Below are 23,613 nucleotides of genomic sequence, written 5' to 3'. Positions count from 1 at the left end.
GAAGGGCTTGGCTTCGTCCACAGTTCTTAATATCGCGGTAGCTCAACCTGGCAACCCAGTTTTCTACACTTTTTACAGTTAAAAGCTTGTGAATGGCCGTATACTCGTATATGGTTACTTAATGCCGTCCAGCTCACAGAGTCGATTTAGAGTTCATTTCTGCATTGGGAATTAATTAGGATTGGGCCCAGGACTAAAACTCATTGTGGGCAGGAAACGTCAAATGATAGAAAAGGTTTTATCTAATAGCGGTCGCACATCGGTGGTCAATGGCAAACCTCCGAGTGTGTTTGTGCCATGAAAATCTCATCATGAGAAACTCTCCGCTGTTTGGAGTCTGGTTGAAACTGTAGGTCCCTCTATATTTTTAGAACAACATCAAGATGCACACCACAATTTGTAGGAGGAGCTCGGCCAAACATCTAAAAAAAGGATGTAAGTACCGGGAATGTTTAAATAAAACAGAACAGAGTTAAATATCAGGCGAATTTATGTTCAAAATATGACCCGTCTGAAGCAACATGTGCACAACGTTTAACCCAGTCGACCATGCACCCCTGGTAGGCCGACGAAGGGATGGCCTTCAGCTCCTTCGTCGCATTCTCTTTGATCTCATCTATCGACTGAAATCTCCTTCCCCGAAGTGGTAACTTCAACTTGGGAAACAAAAGAAAGTCGCATGGGGCCATATCAGATGAATACGGTGCTTGCACGATGGTATTTACTTGGTGTTTGGTCAAATAATCCAGCGGATAAATAATATTCTTTATGGCCTGTCTACCCCGATGGAAGGTATTCATGGTGCACTACGCCTTGGCAATCGAAGAAAACAGTCAACATCACTTTCCCGGTACTTTTTGAGCATAGGGTATATATTGTAAGTACGCACTAATGGAATAATTTTCACTTCTTGTGCCAAGTATTTAATACTCATTACAGCACTTCTGATGTATCGGACTCACTCTTTACTAAGAAAGCGATACTATGTATTCTTTTTTAAGGAGGGATTGGCAGTGATGTACGAGCGCCTCTATATTTTTATTTAGCTATTCGATTTTTCTGTAGCTGAGTAGTTTAGATCCCGAATCTTAACAAGGGCAGACCATTCTTGAACCGGCTCCAATGCAATAATAATTCCGCTGGGGATATATATCAATTGGGCGTGGAAAGGGCTTCATTATTAAAAAAAAAATCCCAAAATGAACCAGGCTATTTTTAGCACACTTTAATTGCGATATTATAGGTAAAAAAATCATTTGGTTTAGTGAAATATTTTATTTCTTTTTTTATTTATTTCACATTTTATAAAGTTTTTCATATCGAGCGACCGCTGTACGTGTAATAAATCATTAATTTCTTAACAAAAGACGTTGTAAAATATGTTTCTTTTTATTTTTTGCTTTGTATTTAAAAAAAATTCTATGTGCGTAATTATCTCCATCTGATACAGCGCCTTCAGTTTGGCGGCTTTCATCAATTTTGACAAGCGTTTTTGTCGGCTCAATATTCCTTAAAATATTGTTTACTGCCTGTAATTGTGCCACAGAATGCAGCTTCTTTATATTTTCATAAATACTTAACTCAAAATACATAAAGTCAATAAACACTTTTGGGATATTTAATTCTTTCTTTCCTCTCTTTCTCTCTGTACTTCTATACACTTTTTCTTATCTTCGATCGAAAAAATCAACTACTGAGTCCATTTATTACGCGTGCGTTAATTGACTGACACCAATTCAAGCTGTTGTAAGCCCAAATCAAGCGCTCTGTACTCGCTGGTAAAAATTTCCAAAACTCTGATAGTTGGTTTTTTCAGCTACTTGTTTTCCGCCTTAAACACTTTTGTATTGCTGCTTTTTTTTGCAGCAGGCATATTTTTCGATTAAGAAAAAAATTTAGATTTTTTTATATTTTTTTTCCAGCTCGTAATGGCTTAATTGCTCCGATTTTTAATCTGCTTACTGTAGCGGTGCTTTGTTTTAGCGCTGAAAATTCTATGTTTTCTCGCATGTGTATTAATTTTGTAGTTGTAATTGTTGTTCGTGCTTTTTTTCTTTTGTTTTTGTTGCTGCTCATGTGCCAAATTTTGGTGCGCCCAAACATGCGAGCACCACTCGATGACTTACTATACTTGAGCCAGCCACACACCATTGCTCGCATTTTGTTTTAATTGGCTTTGAGCTGTCGAATCGGGTGCCATGCCGCCGTTTTTTTTGTTTTTGTTTTTGTTGTGAGCTAATTGAACGCGCACTTGGGGTTGATTAAATCAAATTAAAACTCGGATTCAGCCGATTTATTGTGGCTTACATTATTTTTTTTTTTTTTACTTTTTTTTTGTTCTTTCATTTTTGTTCTTTCTTTTTTGTTGCTTGGTTGCCGATAATTACTCGTGTTAATTGCTTTAAATGACAATTTTGAAGGGCGAAAATGCATTTAACGTTGATGGCTTTGAAAGGGACACATTTTTTATGAGTGCTTTTAGGTTTTGTGTTTTTTTCGATGACATTTAAAGCTCAGTCAGATTCTTGAACAGTAGCGCAATTCGAACTGCGCTAGCGAGAACTTACTGAAAAACTTAGCTGTGCTGTTTATATTTCTTCTCTATTACTCACTTTCTATTGAAATGAAAAGAACAAAATGTTAAGGTAGGTTAGGTTAGGTTAAATGGCTGTCCTTGCCTTAGACAAAAATTTAAAGGTAAAGATTCTGATTTTGCGTCGTAGTGCTTGTTGTTGTTGTTCACAAAAATCCTGCCCAGCGCAGTGAAGTTCTTGGTTCTCATCGTCAATCTCATCTAGCGGAAAGCCCAGCAAACAGGTTGTTTGGATATGGTTGGTCCAACGGGAAAAGGCTGCTAGATGAGTAGGTTTAATAGGCCATATGTGGAGATGTTTAGTGTCGTGCGATGTACCTTCACATGCCGGCCATAAGTTGAGTATGTCTGGGCCAATTCTGACTTAGTAGGAGTTTAATCTGCGACAATATCCATACCGTAATTATGGCAGTTTTTATTTAGTTCCAATGCTTGGGTGTACAACATTTTCGGTGATGTACAGAATACAAAGGTAAATCGGCTCTCAGCAAATTTGAAGGAATCAACTAATTTGCTGGCGTACGAGGGTTGTTTGAAAAATCCGTGCAAAAATAAAAACTACTTAAGTTTTTGGGGTAAACCATTTTTCTGCTTTTAGGCTTATACGCTTCGTCCAACGCTGTTCTAGTTCGTTGATTCCTTCGGAATAATAGGATTAGTCCAAGTCTGAAAAACTGTCTGCAATAACTGCCTCGTTTAAATAAAATCTTTTTCCGAACAAATAGTAGCCCTCGGGATGTGAAACGACTTGGAACCGGATTTCCATGAGTTTTGCGACCATAACTGATGAGGCGTGAACTGGTGCGTTGTCTTGATGGAAGAGAAAAATCACTTGGCTCCCTCGATTCAAACGAATACCAAACACTAAGAAATAGTGCGAAGAAATTTCTATAAACCCAAATGTTTTTTTGGTTTGCTTAAAATATGCTCTAATATTAGGATGATAGATTAAATGGTATGACCTTCAGCTATGGTGAGCGAGTAACTTCGGCTGCCACGGTTGCTTTATGTTGTTGTATTTCAGTTTATTTAATTTTATTTATTTTGCTTTATTGTTTGTTAGTTTGTTTGTTTTTTTGTTTTTTTTTTTTGTTTTGTTAATTTTATTTCATTTATTTTATTCTCTTTAATTTTTTTTCTTTGATTTTTATTTTATTCATGTAATTTTATTTACTTTCATTTCATTATATTTTTAGTTTTATTTTTCGTTGTTTTTTTTATTAGACTTTATTTTTGTAAGTTTAATTTGTTTTCCGTTTTATTTCAATTCTTTTATTATATTTTAATTTAATTTAATTTAATTTATATTTTATTTAGTTTTTATCTGAGTTTTTATATATTTAATTGTGCTTTTATTTATTTAATTAATTTTTTTTATTTTGTCTTAGGTTTTAATTTCAATTTCTCATTTTACTCTATTTTATTATATTTTATTCCATTTTTGTGTTAATTAGACCAAAACTGGTTTTATTTCATTTTTTTAATATGTTTGTTTTTCATTGTATTTTATTTTGTTTTATTTTATTTTATTGGATTTCGTATTTTTTATTCCATTTTATGTTAATTAATTAAATAAATTGTATTCAACTTTATTCTTTTCTCTTTATCGTGTGTTTTTGAATTTTTTTTACTTCGCTTCATTATAAATCTTTAAATATATTTCATTTTATTTATATAATAATATATTTTATTTTATTTCAATTCAAGTAGTTTATTTTGTTCTCATTTGTTCTATTTTACATTATTTAATTTAATTTAATTTTATTTTATTCAATTTTATTTAATTTAATTTTATTTTATTTATTTTTTCATTTTACTCCATTTTATTTATACCATTTAAAGGGATTTTATTACTTAAAACTTTATATCATTCCAATTATTTCATTATAATTCAATTCTATTTTATTTATATTTTTGTGTTATTTTTTCTACATTTTAAATAAAATATTTATTATAATTACTTCCTTCTATTTAATTATTTTTTCGTTTTACTCTATTTTATTTTATTTTATTTTATTTAAAGAGTTTAAGAATTAAGAAAGTTAAATTTCATTTTATTCCAATTCTTTTATTTTATTTTTATTCTATTTTATTTATATTTTTGTCTTATTTTTTATATATTTTAGAGAAGCTATTTATTGACGTGATAACGTCTTAAAATTCAATGTAGCCGGCTGCACGCACCAAAATATGCGGCCTTTCATTGCTCATGCGGCGTTATCTTGCTCATGCGGATTTACCTTGCTTGAACTGCAAGCGAGAGCGCGGAACGAACGACAAAGAGGCACAATCGGCACACGCGTTCGGCAACGTTCGACATCTGGCTCTCTCTTACTTGAGTGAGCATATATATGTATGTATATGCGCATATGTACATATATAAATTGACATATTTGTATTTGCATATGCCTTCTTCCTGTGTGTATGGTAATGAACCATTCCTCTATGAGGATTATTAATTTGATTTACTTGAAGAATTTAAAATAAAACCAATTGTATCATCATCATCCTTAGCGAATTTATAATTAGTGACGACTAGTTGTTAATAATACCTATTGTTTTAATGTTTTTATTATTAATTTATAGGATAGAATAGGATGATGATAGAAAAAGTAAGAAATGAAAGGAAGTGTTTCGAGTGTAATGTGTCTTGAAAAAGTCCAATCGATGATAGTGCCTCTTAGTGTTGTTGACTTATTAACGTCTGATGCACAATCGAAATTGAACATATCTTTCATGAACATGAATGTTTCGTCATTTTTCACTTTTGTGTAACTTGACCTATTCCATTGCAATTCCATTTACCTCCTTCTCTATATCCATACAAAATATCTATCAAACAAATAAAATTAAAATTTTGTTTTGAAAAATGTAACCATTCCTTTAGTATTTTTTTATGACGTTGTCACGTTAAACTATCGTCAGTTAAACGACTTTGCAGACAACCTCTTTTTATATCTTCTTTTCTGATTTTTTATTTTTACTAATTAAATAAAAGTTTTTATTTCAGTTATTTTAAATATTAAATTTTATTTTATATCAATTCTTTTATTCTATTTTATTTTATTATATTCTCATTTATTTTATTATATTCTCATTTCTTTTATTTTATTTCGTATTTTCTTTTTCCATTTTATGTTTGTTTTTTGTATTTATTTAACATTTTACTTAAACTTTTTATTTTACTCTGTTTTTATTTCCTTGTCTTTTAATTTCGTTTTATTTTAAGTATTATTATTATATAGCAAAAACAATAATTTTATTTTACTTTGATTGATTTTATTGATATTTTATTTTAGTTTATTTTGTTTCATTCTTGGCTTACTTCTTATTCCCTTACATTATTTTATTTGGCTTTATTTAATTTTACTTCATTTAATTTATTATATTCCATTTAATTTATTTTATATTATTTTTTGGTTCGTTTATTTTATTTTAGTTAAAATTTTGTTTCGGTTTTTTTTTAATCTTCTTTTTTATTCAATTCCACATTATTTAATTTTTTAAATTTATTTTAATTTTTCCTGCATATTTCATTCCATTTTATTTGACATTAATTCGCATTATTTAATTGTTGATTTTTATTTATTACGTTTCTCTTTTCGTTCTTCGCTTTACGCAATACTTTTACCCATTTATGGTTTTTTTTCGCCGTCTAAATGAATGTTCAACCTAATTGCCAGGCGTAATCGTGCAGTTGCTGTGTGTTTTTACGGGCTTTATTGTTTTTATTATGCCGTTTCGCCGTAAATTTCACCATGAACACCACGAATGTACGAATGTGTGCTTTCCGCATCTTCTCGCTCGACAACTGACAAATGATCGTACCGCCGCCATATATAATCAAACGGTTTATCATTTCGTGTCAATGATGGCGTCATGCAGCATAACACAAAAAGAAGAAAAAAACACAAATACAACAACGAGCTAAACAAAACAAACGGAAAGTCATAATAAACAAATAAACTGTTCCGCAAAAAATGTTACAGTAAAATTGCATTAAGCAACAACAAAGACAACAAAATTGACTACGCTCACGGCTGGCGTACCTTCAGCTTGCGCTCATATGGAATGTCAAAGCCAAAATAAAACAATCTAAAAATACATAAAATGCTTAATGTTCGTAGACTTATCCGCCCGAGTGCCTGTTCGGCTGTTCTTCCGTCCGTCCATTTGATGCTGCAAGCAACGGCTTCGCGGATGCATGTCGCGCATTTTCGGGACGCCCTCAATTACTTTTCGACAAATGTTTTTGTTGCAGCTATTGTTGTGTTGTTGTTGCAGCTGCTGTTGCATTACGCTGCTTGTACACATATTTGTTTATTTTCATTTTGCTTACAACATGATAAATGCCGCTCAATTATATTGCCAACGTTGGAAAAAGAAAAATGAAATATGGCAACATCAGCGCGGTAGTTACAGCGGTTGTCTGTCCATTTGCGTACAAATAAATTTCGTTTGCTCGTTGAAGGAAACAAATTTGCCAAATTAATTTCACCGTAAATGGAGTTTCGCGAACGGACACCAATGCGGTAGCCATTGACAGGCGAACAAACAGATGATTCCGACGTGGATAGTGGAAGAGGATGAGCTCGCACGCATGCCAAATTGTTTTTTAATAAACACGTACATATGCAGTTAGGAAGGCACGTGGCGTGAGTGGCAAATGTGGGGGTAGATGGTAGGAAAATACCTTCAAATATACCATCCAAAGAAATCCACTAGTAACTGATTCGGTACTAGTTAATTTAAAATCACATAATAGAAAATCTAACCAAAACTACAAACTATGAAGTGTGGCAGTTTAAAATCATTTGGTTAAACTTGAAAATTGACCGCATTGCGTCATTCAGGGAATGAACAGAGAGGTCCTTCCTTTAGTTTCTGCTGAACTATGAAGTCGATTGGGTGGGGGTAGTCAAAGGAGATGCAACCGGACACTCGAACCCGCAATGGACAAACCAAAACGCAGAAAACTTTAAAAGCGTTTTTCGCGGAACCACAAATATGTTTTGAAAGTTGGTGGCCGCTGTAAATTCAGAGCCAATCAATTGATTTGAATGAAGTGCGAAGATTTTATTGTTTTTTTTTTGTTTGGTTTCATCTGTTTTTTCTGGAATTTATGCTTTTTTGTATAATAAATTATGAGACTTTCCTTGAAAATTTGAGTGCAAGCCGTAGAATTATTTGAAGTAAGTGGCCTTGTTAAATTCGAGGATTGTCTTTGTTTGATGAATTTTATATGAAACAGAAAAAAATTAGGATGGTCTCCCCAAAGTATTATTTGTGAGAGAAGCTCGAACAGAAATGGGCTATACCTTCCAACAAAAGAATTTTTTTTAACATTTTTTGAAGGCGGACATTTGAACATTTTGTAATGAGTAAATGTATCACTAAATTTTTGAAATGAAGTCGATTACTGTAAAAAAAATTCAAAAATATTATTTTTCGTATATGTGGCTACCCCAAGGTAGGAGTAAAAGATATCCCTCCTAGTGACACTGGGAATGCTTACAGTCATCTTCAACCGTCAGTCACTTTTTCCCAGAAACATCACTATATTTGATTTTTGAATGCAATGCCAGAAGCGAACATCTCGGCCTGATATGGCCTGTAGAAACATAGTGCAAAGATTTCAGAGGTTGGGTCAAGATCAGATCGTTAATCGGCTCTACGCGGATTTGAAAGAACGAAAAAACTCAACATAGCCTCCGCTTAAGCTGCTTCTTTGCCGACTGAACAACAACAGATTGGACGAGTGTTTGAATACGATTGTGAATTCTGCTGCGGGTATTCCCGTTAGCGTGGCAGCCGAAATTACTCACTCAATTGCATGTTTCACCATAGCTGATGGCTAAACCTGGTGATCTATCACACTTGAGTAGAAAGGCACATACGCATCACCCAACCCAGCTATATTACATTCTAGGTTTATTGAAGGAGCTAAGGCACAAAAGATATTGTCATAAGTAGAGGGCAGAAATATTTCAAATATCTCTTTTTTGGTCCATTTTATTCTGGGCGTTATCACATTTCTCTGGCGATATAAAATAACCACTCCAATGCGAACCAAGGTATGGCTATACCGAATTGTTTGCATTATAAAGAAAGCTTTTGGCACATGTGCACTTCAATAGCAGCAACAGTTTTGTTATTCTATAGCCGCATGTCGTATATAATTTCTGTAAATCTTCTTCTGGAACTTCTGAGATCTATATTATTTTGATACACCATTCAGGATTTCTTGACCGCGATCAGCTGAATAATTCAACAGTTTTTTTTTTGCAAAGCTTTCTTGCAACAAATTATATAGTCATAAAATTGGTTACCAGGTTTTAGGTTTAAAGTCGTTTGGAATTAACCGGGTTTTAGTTGATTTGGAGTGGTTTTGAGGTTATGATCAAACCGTGAAGTTCTGGAAGTAAACCGACCTCGAATTCGGAATCAGCAGCCCTAAAAACATGCGGTAACCATAGTCATACCACGAAGCCGATTTTGTGTTTTTTTTTTTGGGAAGCTGCGTTATTCATTTTCATGAAAGATTTCTCACAACTAATAAAATTTTTTTATGGTTTACTCTGAGCTAAAATGCCCGCCAATTGTTAAAAGTCTTGTTTCGCATATAATAAGTACAGTAAAACCTGCGTACAACGTAGTTGAAGAGGTTGGACAAATGCTCGTTATATTTATAAAATATCAAATATCAAAAAAGATTCGTTACAAGTATAGTTTTTTTGGAGTTTTTATTTCCAGATCAAACAATAAAAAAATTAAACATACACGAGTTTGATTTTTTCCAATAACGAACACTTCATTAAAAGTTTTCAATTGCGATATTTAGAGCGTTTTTGAAAAAATAAAGTGGATGTTATGCATCGATTTATCACTATGGATAAGACTTGGATCTATCACCAGGATCCTAAATCTCAAAAAGAGGCTAAAGAGTGGTTCACCTGGCTCTTCGGTAAGTTTGTAAGAGAAAAAACATTCTTTTTCATCAGAACAATGCACTGTGGCGGATTTTGTCAATGGCTAAAATTTACGAATGAAAGTTCGAATTGTTATAGCATCCATTGAACTCACCAGATTTGGCCCCTGGCGGCTTCCATCTGTTTCATTTCATCAAAGGATTCGGTCAATGATGATACCAGCTGTGGAAGTCTATTTTGCAGCCCTTCCAGATTCCCACTCCAGGGATGGAGTTCATAAATGAGAATCTCGTTGGCACAAGTGTATTGTTCAGCGAGACTATATTGAATAATAAAGTGTATTTCAAACCATAAAATTGTGTTTTCCTTATCGAATCGCAAATCCTTTTGAACGACCTGGTATATGTTGCAGTGTAGAATGCTTCGCCTCGAAAAATCTTTGAAGCAGTTTGATTGCAGTTTTGTCGCATAGACAAAATGGCTTGTACCTCACTGTGTAACTCAGTTAGCGAGACTGACAATGTGCAATCGACACACTACACGTCGTAGTGTAGAGGCTTTTGCTAATGCGACTCTAACTATCAACATTTTCCGGAGGTTTTCATGTTGAATTTTTCGCAACAACGAGACTTTTTCAGGGGCTTAGCAAAAATTTTGCTATGTTAAGTTTTTTATTTGATCAAAGTTCGTTATTTCGAGGCTTTACTGTATTTTTACAATGATGCACTAAAATCCGGAAGAAGAATTTAGAAGTTTTTGTTTAAACAGAATAAACTGTATGTGAATTATTGTATGTACTTCAACGGTAATTCGTGAAAGATGCAACAGATAAAATTTTTTTAAAAAGCACGAACTGCCAACTCATTACGAATGAATCAAAATGCACGTGCAAATTATTTAATATTTACGCTATGAACAACGCCAATCCATGCAGGGGGAAATACTTATATAAGTGTATCTGTATGTGTATATTTTTTTTTCACTCATCTCAAAATAAACTCCACAGTTGATTTGTAATTAAACAGCTTGAACGACTAACTCATAGACAGCTCAGTAAATCTAACAGTCAGTTGCCGTTGAGCGATCAGGTAAAGCCAGCTGTGTGCTGGTGCTTGTTTGTATGATCGCCCGTGTATGCAAATACTCTTTGTTTTCTCATTAAGACATTGACGTCGAGATACTAAACCCACAGCTTGCCCTTTTAGTTGATCCCTGGAAACGTTGTTTCTATGTTCTAGTACGGATCACTCATTTTCTGTGCTCGTAGTGTGTCAGTCGGCCGGCCACACTTTGTATCTCATTTCATTTCATTCAACGCAAATGAATGCTTCAGTGATGAGAGATGAATAAACATGAAAACTAATAGTGAAAATACTCGTATCATCAGCAGCTGCCCTTTCTATGTTTTACACAAAATCGTGGATTGGCGAAGGTTCCAACTGGCGAGAGTAAGGGAGAGTGTATCCGTGTTGCTGGGGTAGACCGATGAGTTTGTGATATTTGCATAAGAAATTATTATTTGTTTTGTTTTTTCGAATAGAGTTCTGGTTCCTTGAAAGTAGTCTAGAGGGCCTATATGTACTATTTCAATAGCTCTCGAAAATTGTGTCCCGTGAAATAGTCCCCCGTTTTGGTGCGAAGATTTCAATCTAGAAACTTCATCTCCTGTCGCCCAACCAATTCGGGGTTTGAAGAAGGAAGAAATATGAGCCCATTGGGACAACGACATCATGAAGGTCCTTAAAGCAATGAAGGAAGGTGTTTAAGGCTCCACGATCTTATGCAGAAGCTCACTTATTGAGCGCTTGTCGATAAAGTAGGAGTTTGGCGCTTGGTCTTACCTCTGAAGTCTGTAAATTCTGTGATAATCCACCATATGACCGGCTTGTGGAGCCTCAGTGCGGTTTTAGTACTGCCTCTGTAAAGTATGTGAATTGTGGAATAGCGCCAAATACTTGAAGTCATAAACACCTGGCACATTTAACTTGTGAGAGATCGTCTCTAAAACGTTTAAATTCAACTTGCATACCAAAACTAGTTGTTGTCCTTGAGAAGAATAGAAGTTTACTGTTCAGCAGTACACTACACCTCGTTGTATATATATATATATATATATATACATATTATATCCAAAACCTGCAGCCGATTTCGTCGGCAAATTCAAACTTATGAAGATGCCATTTTAATCTTAAGTCCCATGTCAGGTAATCAGTAAGAGGGCATAGATTCTCCCGATTAACTTCAGAAGTCGCTCAGAGATCATCCGATTAGGAGCCATGAACCTTTCTGATTATCTTTTCAGATTTCTGCCATCTTTTTAACAGGTTTGCAGTATAACTTTTGGATGTTCTGCAAAAAGCTCTGCAGCTACCTTTCGTTGCCTTGAAGGCCTTCAGAAGAGTTGGGTAGTCGTTCGCAAGCTTTGATATCCTTTTAAGGGAATCCAATGCCATCAGCGTGTGTGATGTCTGACAAAATAAAAATATGCATTCTGGCCCAATTTCCGCTTCTACGCGGATATATGGGAACACAGAGTTCGTTTGTAAAACCTTCTGCTGAAATAAATTGTAAAAGCTCTGGTTTTACTGGAATGCTGATTCATATATTCTAGTTTTGGATCTGTTAGCAAAGCAAAATTTGAATATTTCATCAAGAATTGATATAAAAGTTCAAAGCGGTCACTTTCAATAATTATGAGCTTTAGTTTAGGGGTTATTAAAGTATAATTTTAGTGGCAAGATATCCCAGTACTCGATTACGGAATCGCTGAAGAATGGTTAGAGGATCCCAATTCGACCGTAAAACCCACCACTCTCCATGCTGCTTATACTCGTATTAAGCAAAGGGTCAAAGTTTTCAGTCTTTGCTCTTTCGTTTGGTAAACCGGCATAGAGTACCAAGTGATCCTTATAATCATAATCGTAAACACCTGGCACTCCTTTTAGAGACATGACGTGCTCAGCAGTTCTCTGCATGAAGTTTTAAGGGGCTCAACCAGTGTGACTGACAAAAAAACAGGTGGTTTTTGAAAATTTATTTTTAAAAAAGTTTTACATTGATTGTTTTAAAACTTTGTAAGTATATTAATATATAATTAAACTTCAAGTACAAATTTTTTCAAAGGAAAATCTGGACTTTTCTTCTAATAATAGGGCATCTCTCGAAGGTCCAAAAAAAAAAGTTTCCCCACTGCTGCCTTTGTTACGGTCTTCAGAGTGCCTCAAATAAAAAAAAACAAAAAAGTCATTAAAGATGATGGTATCACGCGTTGATTAACGCAGGATTGTGGTGAAAAAACGAAATCCAAAAAAATCCCGCAGTTTTGAAAAAAGTATAAAAATTTAGCTTGAAAATGTGATAGTATTTCACATCGCAAATTTACAATTTTTATTAGATTGAAATATCGGAGGGTCATTCAATGTAAAAATGAATACTTAAAATGAGGAAACAAGATTCAAGTCGATCGTAAAATTAGTTTTTAAGTTACAGTGGCAGCAAATTAAGAAAACGCTATTTTGAGAAAAACGTTTTTAAAGAAAAAAATACTGATCTCACATTTATAAAACGATAAATATCATATCTAATCCTAATCTGCTATTCCATTCCCATATAATTCACCTTCTTCTTCTTCAAAAAGTTGCTGCTTGATTGCTGAAAAATATGAAAAAATTTTTTTTCAATTTTCCAAAGTTTCACACTGGTTGAGCCCCTTAACCCTTTAGCTCCTCAATTGATGGGTCTTTTTGTCTCTTTTGTGGGAAAAGAGGAAAAATACTCACTACAGAGAGCTTTACGCTTTAAAATGTAGCACACAAGTAGTTGACATTAGATTCTACTACAAGCCTCTTAAAACACCAAAACCCAACATTTAACCGAAGTTTTTTTATTTTTATTTTATTTCTATTTATTTTTTTATTTTATTTTTACTTTTTTGATTTTTTTCATTTCTTTTTTAATTTTTTAATTTTTTTTTTTTATTGTTTTATTAATTTTTTTTATATTTTGTTTTATGTAATAGGACTATGAATAAGTTCGTGCGGTTTTTTTCGAAATTGGAAACTTTATTGACGTAAAATGGTTACAAATTTAATATTCAAAGTATTGTCCATCGCTTACTACTACTTTTTCCCATCTTTCTGGCAATTCACGGATTCCCTATGTGAAAAATTCTGTCGGTTTTGCCGCAATCCACGAATCGATCCATTTTTTGACTTCATCGTAATTACGGAAGTGCTGGTCAGCCAGGCCATGTTGCATCGATCGGAAGAGATAGTAATCGGATGGCGCAAGGTCTGGACTATACGGCGGGTGGGGTAGGACATCCCATTTGAGCGTTTCTAAGTATGTTTTGACCACTTGTGCAACATGTGGCCGAGCATTGTCATGTTGCAAAATAACTTTGTCGTGTCTATCGGCGTATTGCGGCCGTTTTTCTCGCAGTGCTCGGCTCAAACGCATCAATTGTCGTCGGTAGACATCCCCCGTAATCGTTTCATTCGGTTTCAGTAGCTCATAATACACAACACCCAGCTGGTCCCACCAGATACACAGCTTAACCTTCAGGCCATGAATATTCTGCGCCGACGTCGATGTTGAAGCATGGCCAGGGTATCCATACGTTGCCCGACGTTTTGGATTGTCGTAATGGACCCACTTTTCATCGCCAGTCACAATTCGATGCAAAAAACCCTTTCTTTTGTGCCGTTGAAGCAGTTGTTCGCATGCCATAAAACGGCGTTCAACGTCTTGGCTTCAATTCATACGGCACCCAATGGCCTACCTTTCGGATCATTCCCATGGCTTTTAAACGTTTGGAAATGGTTGATTGATCAACTCCCAAAGTTTTTGCAACCTCTTCTTGCGTTTGAGCCGGATCTTGATCGAGCAATTCCTCCAATTCGGTATCCATGAACTTTGGCGGCGCACCCTCGCGTTCTTCGTCTTCCAAGCCAAAATCACCACTTTTAAAGCGTGCAAACCACTTCTGGCACGTTCGCTCAGCTAGAGCATGCTCACCATAAACTTCCACCAAGATACGATGACTTTCGGCTGCTTTTTTCTTCATATTAAAATAATGAAGAAGAATTCCCCGCAAAAACACATTATTTGGCACGAAATTCGACATTTTCAAGTGTGGTAAAAATATTGTTGTTTACGCTTCAAATAAAAAACTTATACTGACGTTTGTGCCTTACGACAGTAGCTCTCCAATGAATGTTTGGAAATGTGGATCGATGGAATAATAATCAAGTTACGCCATCTGTTGTAAAACCGCACGAACTTATTCATAGTCCTATTATTTTTTATATATATATTTTTTATATATATTATATATTTTTTATATATATTGTATTTTTTTCATTTTTATTTTTAATTTTTTAGTGGATGAGGTAGGGCTCAAATGCTTTCGCACCTACAGCGATCGTCGCACATAGGTAGATTTTGAAGATTTAGGCGGCCAAAAATATTTAACTGCATATATCGTCTTAAAACTGTTGAATAACTATATTAGAAATTTATAATATATTATTTTTTTTTACTAATCGGTTAAATTAAAAAAGTATATATATTACACTGTGTAACACTGAAAAATACCTTAGCAGTAAAGCTCCTTTTCTTGTAGTATGACAAGAACTGTCATCACTTGTTTGTATCTTATTGTGGGCTACACATTGACTTTATACAACAAATCTTGACCTTTCCCAAAGTAAAAATAGGGCCCATATTTCTCTAGTATTTGCATAAAAGTTACCTTAATCGATTTAAAAAAAAATGTTTTATATATAATAGAAAAATATTTACAGATATATTTGTTAAAAATACACCAAAAGCACAATAGATATGTATATACAGAAATTGATTAATTTATTAGTTTTCGCCTTCTGAATTAAGGTGTTCTGTCACATCTTTGTCCACATATTTAAAGGGTACGAGCAGCTTAATTGTGTCTGGGCTAAAAGACTTTGATGTTTTTTTCTTTCTTCTGCGATGAACTGAAATACTGCTCAAAAAGGGGTCCGAGCTTAACAACAATCGGTGGTATATGTCGCGATTGCACTCTTCACGAGAAAACTTCCGTGCATAATTTTCTCGATACATCCGGAAGTGCTTGTTGCGCGCCTCTTGAGCCTCCTCTGACAGTTGTCCTATTGGTAATAATGAGTTTTCAATTATAGCAGCGCCATGGACTAGTATCTTGTGCATTGTGGGTGTCATCGGATGCCACGCGTAAAGCTTTATATATAATTTAGCGGTATCCAATGCATATTCATCATATTTAGCAGGATCAATTTCATAGCCACTAGATATGGCTTCCAGTATTATTTTAAGCCTGTAAATGAAATTATAATCAACACCTGTGATATCTGCAGCCAATTTTGGGTTTTCGAAAAATCGCCGGCTTGTATTGCCATCATTGGTGTTACCATAATTTGCTTTGGGCATGTCTATAAGTAAGCCTAACTCATCCCGAAATCTTTTTTGAATGGTTTCTTTTGTGGTTTTTTCCAACAGTTCTTCCTAAGCTGTTCTCTTTGCTCTATACTTTTTCACTGGCAATTTGTAAGCCAAATGCAAAATACTTTCGAATAATCTTATTCTAGCGTGCGGAACGGATAGTCCAAAGTCAAGGGAATCTAGGCTAACTTCATTCTTTTTGTCTAGATTGTTAAAGTCTTTCGATGTTGCTTTACACAAATAACATTGGCTAGTTGACCTGGTATCGGTGGCAGCATTGCAAACCTTACCATCAATCATCGTCATCTTAAAAATATGCCGGAAAACAAATTTATTTCCTTGCAGCTCTATTTCAGAAGCAACTAAGTTGTTTACTGAGGATTCAACAAAATTTATTTCTTCTTTCGTGACGTCTATACTTTCTTTGATAAACCTAAATCTTATCGGTCTACAGAATCTAGGAGATGACGGAGAAGGGTTTTGCCAAACAATTTTTCTGTTTTCGTTTCCGCAGGTGATTTGTAGTGGCACAAAAGAGCTAAGAAAAATGTTGGCATCCGAAGCAGAAGTATCCTCAATTTTTTGTTTATATTTAGCTTGCTGGGAACCATCGCATCCCCACTTGCATATTATTGTAAGAGAATTTCTTTCGTCCTCGCTTAGAGTGAGGAGCACCTCCTCTAAATACATTGATAAGCGCATAATTGTCTTATCGATGAGGCTTTGCAAGTCAGTTTCTGCGTAAGAACTAGTTACCCGTATTTGCGTTTGGTAACATTCTTTTCTAGCTTCTAATAAGCGATCGTAACAGGGATAAAGATAAAAGTTTGTATTACGAATTATTTCATATTGCTCTCTTGTTAAGTCTGCTTCTACAAACATAGCTAAGGCTGCATGCGGTGTCAATATATTACCTCTCCCCGGGCTTGTTGATTCTTTGTATGCACTTTTGTATTTTGCTGCGCGTGATGGTGATTCTGCGATTTCTTTCAGAATTCGCGAGGCGTCCCTCTGCCCTTTTGCTATTAGAGTGGATTGCGCAGCATGTATAATAACTGTATCTTCTACCATGGAACGGACTTCTTCCGTTTTCCTACGTTTACTTCGCTCACTACACTTTTCGAATGATTTCAATGGACGGCCAGGGCGAAAATGTGACTTATTTGGAATTTCGATTGTTCCATTTAACCAAGCCTGGTTAGCTTTTAGAAAAGCGTCCTCCTTTCTTCTGGCTTTAGTCCACTTTTCCTTAATCTGTGCTTTAAAATAAGAAAAGCTTTTCTTAAATGTTTGCACATATTCAGCTGTATATGCATGACAAGACAGCAGGTTATCTTCTAAGAAATCTAATTTTTCCTCCAAAGATGTCAAATTCTGCCCTTGCATTTGATTGTAGAGATATTGACGAGTTACTTGTCTAGTGCCTGATGAGCTGGCAATACCTAAGATAAGCAAAATTGGCTTAGAAATCAAAACAAATGTAATAATTTTTATATTGACTTAAGACAAGCGTGTATAAAACCCTTTATATGACCCTCTATCTGCACGTATCTGCAGCTCACTTTTATGCACGTGGCGAGCTAATTGCACCAGGTATCATGTTCAACACTAACTTTCACTTGGACGGACTTGGAAATATACCAAACCGGGTTTTCAAAACCAAAAAACACAAAAAAACAAAAATAAATTATACCCTAAATGAAATAGGCACCACTTATCCATTTATAACTATTAAAATCACAAACACCATTAACAAATGATAATATTCACCTGAAATATCAGAATCCATCGCGAATACTAAGCTCGGTAACTTAAATCCGTAAATATTCACGTTAAAACATACGATTTTACAGCGGTTAAACAAAAACGATAACGTGCGTTTCAGAAATAGCTATGTTTTGATTAACTGACAGCTAATGCAAAGTATGGGATTGACCGTAGGAGGTTGCATTATTGTTCCTCGGTCTATTTTCAAGTTGTGGGAGTGCTTTTTTTTGTAGTTGTGACAACTTTCTGAAATCCAATTATGGCCGCCTAAATAGCTCAAATCTACCTATGTGCGTCGTCGACTGCGTTGAGTGGTGTGGCCATTAAAACAAACCCTCCTCTCCTTCTGGGGGGACTCGCTTCCCGCGACTATTTTCTGCATTACTTCAAGAGGTCCCAGAACGACATCCTTAAAAGATCAACTCTATTCAAATACGTCTGGGTCCACTGTATTTGTAGCCAGCTTTTATGCTCTAGCCTCATCTTATTGTATCTCTGTTTGTGAAGTTTCGCTTTGTTGCACTGTGTCGAGGTCTATCATTTTTTTCGTAGCACGTCCTCTATGTATCTCTTTACCGCCTTCCAGCTGTCCTCGTGGCTCTTTCCGAGAGCCATCTGTCACAAATAAAAAAAGATTTCTGTAACTTACATAAATTCAAATTTTACAAAAACATTTTTTCCACTCACATTAACGAAATCAACCCTTCCAACACTTATTTTTGTTTCAAAGTCTTATTGGAGCAATGAGCTTTTTTTTTAAAGTTGATCTCATAAGCCTGGCGCGCTTTGCTAAACTCGGCCTAGCGGCCGTAAGCGGTTATCGCGTAGAAGAAGAAGAAGGTATAGCTGTTTGGAATACAGAAAAATACTAAGCCTTGAGCTCGACTACTTAGCATACCACCCTCGTATAGATAGACGTCAATGAAAGCGAGGGTGAGGTACATTAGCTGGGCACGACGCCATCTGACTTGAGGAAGTAATTTATTTGTTTGTATTGTTCGTGTTGATATTGTGGCTTTTTGTCTATTTAATTGCTGTAGTGGTTGTAAAAAGTGACCTTGAATACATTTGCGGCGGAGAATTGTAAGTGAGAAGCTGGTATGCATAGATTGAAGAAAAAACACGTACAAATTTACAACAAAGCAAATCAAATTAAGAGATCGAACAGTCAGATATATGGCCACAACTGTGCGGAACGACACGCACACCTACGTAGTAACTACTTACACAACTGCTCAAATACATATCTACATATTTTACTATAAATACTTTGTAAGTTCACATTGATTTGCATTTGAATTCTTAAAGAATTTTATTGACACTCATCAATTTTTGCATATGCGTTGGACGGATTGTGGACGCTTATCTTTCCATTAGCGGGGCGGAACAAAGCTTTTATGGCTGCTATTACGAGTAGAAATATAAGACTTTCATTGTGATAAATTCGATACTGCCAAATGAAGTGAAACTTTCACTTAAAAGCTTATTATTCTGCGCGGACATAATCGCTTTAGAAGTGTCAGACGTAATTGCGTGGACGCAGAAAACGAATCAAAAAAAAAAAAAGCAATCAAAAGAAAGTTTCATGCATGTGAGTATGTGTGCGTCGTGTGTGTGTGGCGATTAAGAAGAAGTCTTTTGGGCAAATTGAAAAGCGCAGAAGCAGCAGCTGCCAGCAAAGTGAGTCAAGAGTGAGCACCGTTCATTTAATTAGCTACAATTTTACCCAGGGGTCAAAGCAATGGCGTGACTCTGAGCTTTGTTTTTTTTCTTTCTTCAATTTCATTCGTTTTTTTTTGTTTACAGATGTATGCTTTTAGATGTTTCTTGCGCATCTTACTCACCAGCAGCTGCTCTCTACTATTTCCGAAGTAGGCTTCTGTGTACACATACGCGATACGAGATCAGCAGAAAAGATCAGCGCCTACCAACAACACTCGGCGTAACACAGCATCTAGAAATCAAGAAAGGTTTTTGTTTAAGCGTTTTATTGGCGATTTCACAAGAACAGAATCACGGCATAAAGCAGAGGAAAGATAAAACTAATAAAAAGAAAAAAAGGTTATGAAAAAAAAAACGAAAAGAAAAGCAAAACACAATCAAGAGCAGCTTCAACCAGCAATGTTCCTAATTAGGTCAACATCACAATCTCACCTGGCCCGCTGCGTCGCCACGCCGCCACTAAGCCGTTCATGACACGGCGGATTGTGTGATACGTGGCTTTGTACATACATATGTATATGCATATGCATGGTTGTGTATATGTGCCTATGTTTATAAGAAGAAGTTTGTGGTTACATTCATACATATATAACTTCGTAAGTAGATTCTACTGTGCATGTCTCTCCGCTGACGCTTTTTATTACTGGCAGTTAGAGTCGAAAAGCTTTCTTCGCATATTCTTCGCATCTGGTTGCTATAGGGTGGCCAGATAAGAATGACGCTAGATTCATTCCATGATAGTCCGAGCTATAGCTTAACATTTAACTCATGGATGATAACGCACCGTCTCACAAGGCTCATATTGTGAACAGTTTTTTTACCAAAAACTCGACAAATACAAACAACCACCGTATTCGCCGGATTTAGGCCCCTGTGACTTTTTCCTTTTCGCAAAACTGAAATTGCCACTCCGTGGACGTCGCTTTGAATCGATAGAGACCATTCAGGAGAATTCGCTGAAGGAGCTGAAGAAGATCTCTTCATACGCGTTTGGTGACTGGACTAATCGTTGGCATATGTAACAGGTGGCGCAAAATTAATCAATTGTGGAAAGATTTATAATATTTGCAAATATCGTCCTACGGCAATCATATTTGACACTTGTGAGCTAGAAAGCTGCAGCATACAAACAGACAAGCAATGGAGCACGTAAGGGTCAAAATAAAGATTTCCGTCATTCAAAATAATTTTTTTTTTTAGAAAAAAGTTGAATGGTTAATTTTGCGCCACCCGATTAATTTTGCGCCACCCTTTATATTGCTTCGATTGGGCTTTTTTTGAAGGCGACAAAATAAATTTTGATGATTAAACAATTATTTTGCATTTTTTTTAAGAATTCCCGGTACTTTTTTGACAGAATATAACTCGTTTTTTTCAATGATGCCAACACTATTTCTGATATTAGCAAGCATCATTAGACTGTGTTCAGATGTGTTAACTTTTGTTGTGGCAGCTCGCAACTTTTGGTAGAGAAGTCGACGGGGAAAAGAGAGGGGACACAGTGTTGTTCCTGCTCGGACAGTACGCTTTGGGTACTCGTTCTTCCTAATGTGGTTGTTGAATGTTAGATGTTGACTAAACACAAACAAAAAAATGCAATCAAATCGCTTAAATACTTCCAAATAAATGCAATTTTTGGCAAGTCTTGACCAGGGCTGCCATTGGATTCATCTATTTGCCTCTCGCTAATGCATTGCGAACCGAAGACGGCTTGTATTCAATATTGCCAATTGTCTTTTTTGATATAAGGCAAGTTTCATAACTAATACTAATTAATGGCTTCCAAACAAATGTCATTTGACAGGTCTTTTACAAGTGCTGCCAACGTATGTTGATTTATACCAGTTGCTTCACTCTTAACGCGTGACAAATCGAAGACGGCTAATATAGTATTTATCGTTCAGGATAGCCAGTAACTTTTTTTTAATTTTCCGCATAATACAGGGTGGTCCATCAAACATTTCGTATTTTCGCTGGAAGAAAGCTAGGAACTATGATAAGAGTTATATTAATGTAAAGAAATTTTCTAATGAAGCCCTTTTCCACCTCGGCGGTTATGATAAAAAACAGAATTGTGGCCTTCGATGACCACGCAATCCACTCGCCGTCTTGACGAAACCGTTGGGTGCACATTTGAATCGGGCGATATCATTGGACCATTAGTTTTTTGTTTTTTTTTTGCGAAAATGAACGAGAAGCAGCCTTTACATTCAACGGCGATTTCTAGCACGCCATCCTAACCAACTTGTTGTCTTCCAAATGGAAAAGCACGACATAGACGACCGCACAACCCACTTTAAATTTATAAAAACATTATATTTTAATATCTATAACTTAAATTATAAGTCTTCTATTATTCTCTCTCTCTCTCTTTCCCTTTATTTACAGTGTTGTCAACCCGCATGAAACAATTGGCCCACTTGCTGGACGATTTCAATTTCGAATGCATTGGCACAGCGCAAACAGATGACGAGAATGTCATTTGCGAAAGTCTGAAACATTTCGCCGCCATAATTGGAACTATTGAAGATGAGCGAGAAAAAATGGTGAGTAAACGCCAACAAAACATTTATGTATATGGAATAGTTTCATAAGCCTCCAGCCAAGCGACAAACCATAAAATTTGTATTTATTGGCGCAGCCAAAGATGTGGCGTATTTATTGAAACTTTTTACCAAACTATGCTTGCAAAAATATGTGCGCATGTTTGCATTTACTAAATGTCTCTAACTAATGGCATTTCTGCACAATTTCACAGCTGACGCTGGCGGATCAACACATCATCATGCCGCTGGAGGAGTTTCGAAAGAAACATATTGGCGGCGTTAAAGAGAATAAGAAAAAGTTCGACAAGAAAACGGAAAAATTTTGCCAGACACAAGAACGTTTCCTGAATATGTCGACGAAAAAGCCAGAGAACACGATACAGGAGGTGAGTGTAAATGCGGAAATATGTTTAAGGCGTTTAAGGTTAGCCGGAAAGTTAGTGCAGAGTTGGGTGGAGCGTGTGAAAGGGAGTGGCGGAGTATAATAAAAATTGCAGTTTTAGATAAATTTGTGAAATTGTGCAAACTTTTGTTGTATGCAGACCGGATATGCTGTGAATGCTTTTCCCATTTTCGAAATTAAATAGTTTTGTGGGTGTACTGCGAGAAAATATGAGTGAACCGAGAAAACTTTGGGGATTTTAAGGGCTACTTAAGTCATCTTACACTTAATTACATAATAAATGCAATTCTGACTCGCGCGACAAACTGCAAAGTTGTGACTATTTATTTAATTTCATTTAACTTTTTTATTTTGTATTTAAGTTTTTTTTTTAATTTTCAAATTAAAATTGGGAATCGGAAGCTCTGCTTGAAAAAAAGATCAAATGAGTTTCAGCTCAACGAGGGGTAGTTTTTTATATTATCCGGGCATAGCAATGTTGGGACATCAGCTTTGATGTTGCATTAGACATCCATCCTCAGGGAGCCTCCTCATCCGCATAAAAAAATCTTATTCACATTTTTTTACTTCTTATTTTATTAACCTAAAATTTATTTTCCTTACCAACCTCATTTTTATTGTTTTATTTTATTTTCTTTTGTAAATTTTTGTTTATTATATTTTATATATTTTAATTTTATTTTATATTTTATATATTTTTAGTTTTTTATGTATTTATTTTTCCCCATAATTTTTGTGCTTTTTATTTTAACTAAATTAATTTATTTAATTATATAAATTTAGTTAATAAATTCTATTTGCTTAGTTTTTATTTCTTAGTTGATTCTTAGTTTTTATTTTAATTTTTTAGTTTCTTTTATTTTATTTTATAGGAATAAATTTACTCCATTTTTACTATTTTTTCGTTAAGTTTTTATTTTTTTATTTTAAGTTATCTTCCTTTTTTGCTTTTCATTGTATTTTATTTATGCTATCTTCTTTATTTTGATTTACTTAAATTTTGTTATACCTTATTTTAATTTTATTTTATTATATTTTTATGTTTTTATATATTTTTTTTTGTGATTAAATGGTTATTTTATGCTTTTGGTTTTCATTGTAAATGCCTTATATTATTTTATCTAAATTAATTCATTTTTTTAACTTAATTTTTTCATGTTGTATTTGAATTACTTTTCTTTACTTTTTATTTTATTT

General features: G+C 34.9%; 1 protein-coding gene across 2 annotated transcripts in view; it reads left to right on the top strand.

The window, feature by feature from the left end:
- The first annotated feature begins 21,856 nt into the window (after window positions 1–21,856).
- Window positions 21,857–23,613, top strand: part of LOC129237032 (rho GTPase-activating protein Graf) — a 67,793-nt gene continuing 66,036 nt past the window's right edge. For both annotated transcript variants that reach the window (XM_054871401.1, XM_054871400.1), the window contains exons 1-2: window positions 21,857–22,013; window positions 22,226–22,399. In XM_054871401.1, coding sequence (XP_054727376.1) covers window positions 21,870–22,013; window positions 22,226–22,399 — 318 coding nt within the window. In that variant the 5' untranslated portion in view covers window positions 21,857–21,869. The remainder of the gene's footprint in view (window positions 22,014–22,225; window positions 22,400–23,613) is intronic.

Source organism: Anastrepha obliqua, chromosome 2, assembly GCF_027943255.1.
Source record: "Anastrepha obliqua isolate idAnaObli1 chromosome 2, idAnaObli1_1.0, whole genome shotgun sequence".
Taxonomy (NCBI): domain Eukaryota; kingdom Metazoa; phylum Arthropoda; class Insecta; order Diptera; family Tephritidae; genus Anastrepha; species Anastrepha obliqua.
The sequence above is the reverse complement of the archived record's forward strand: the minus strand, read 5'-3'. Positions and strand labels throughout refer to the sequence as shown.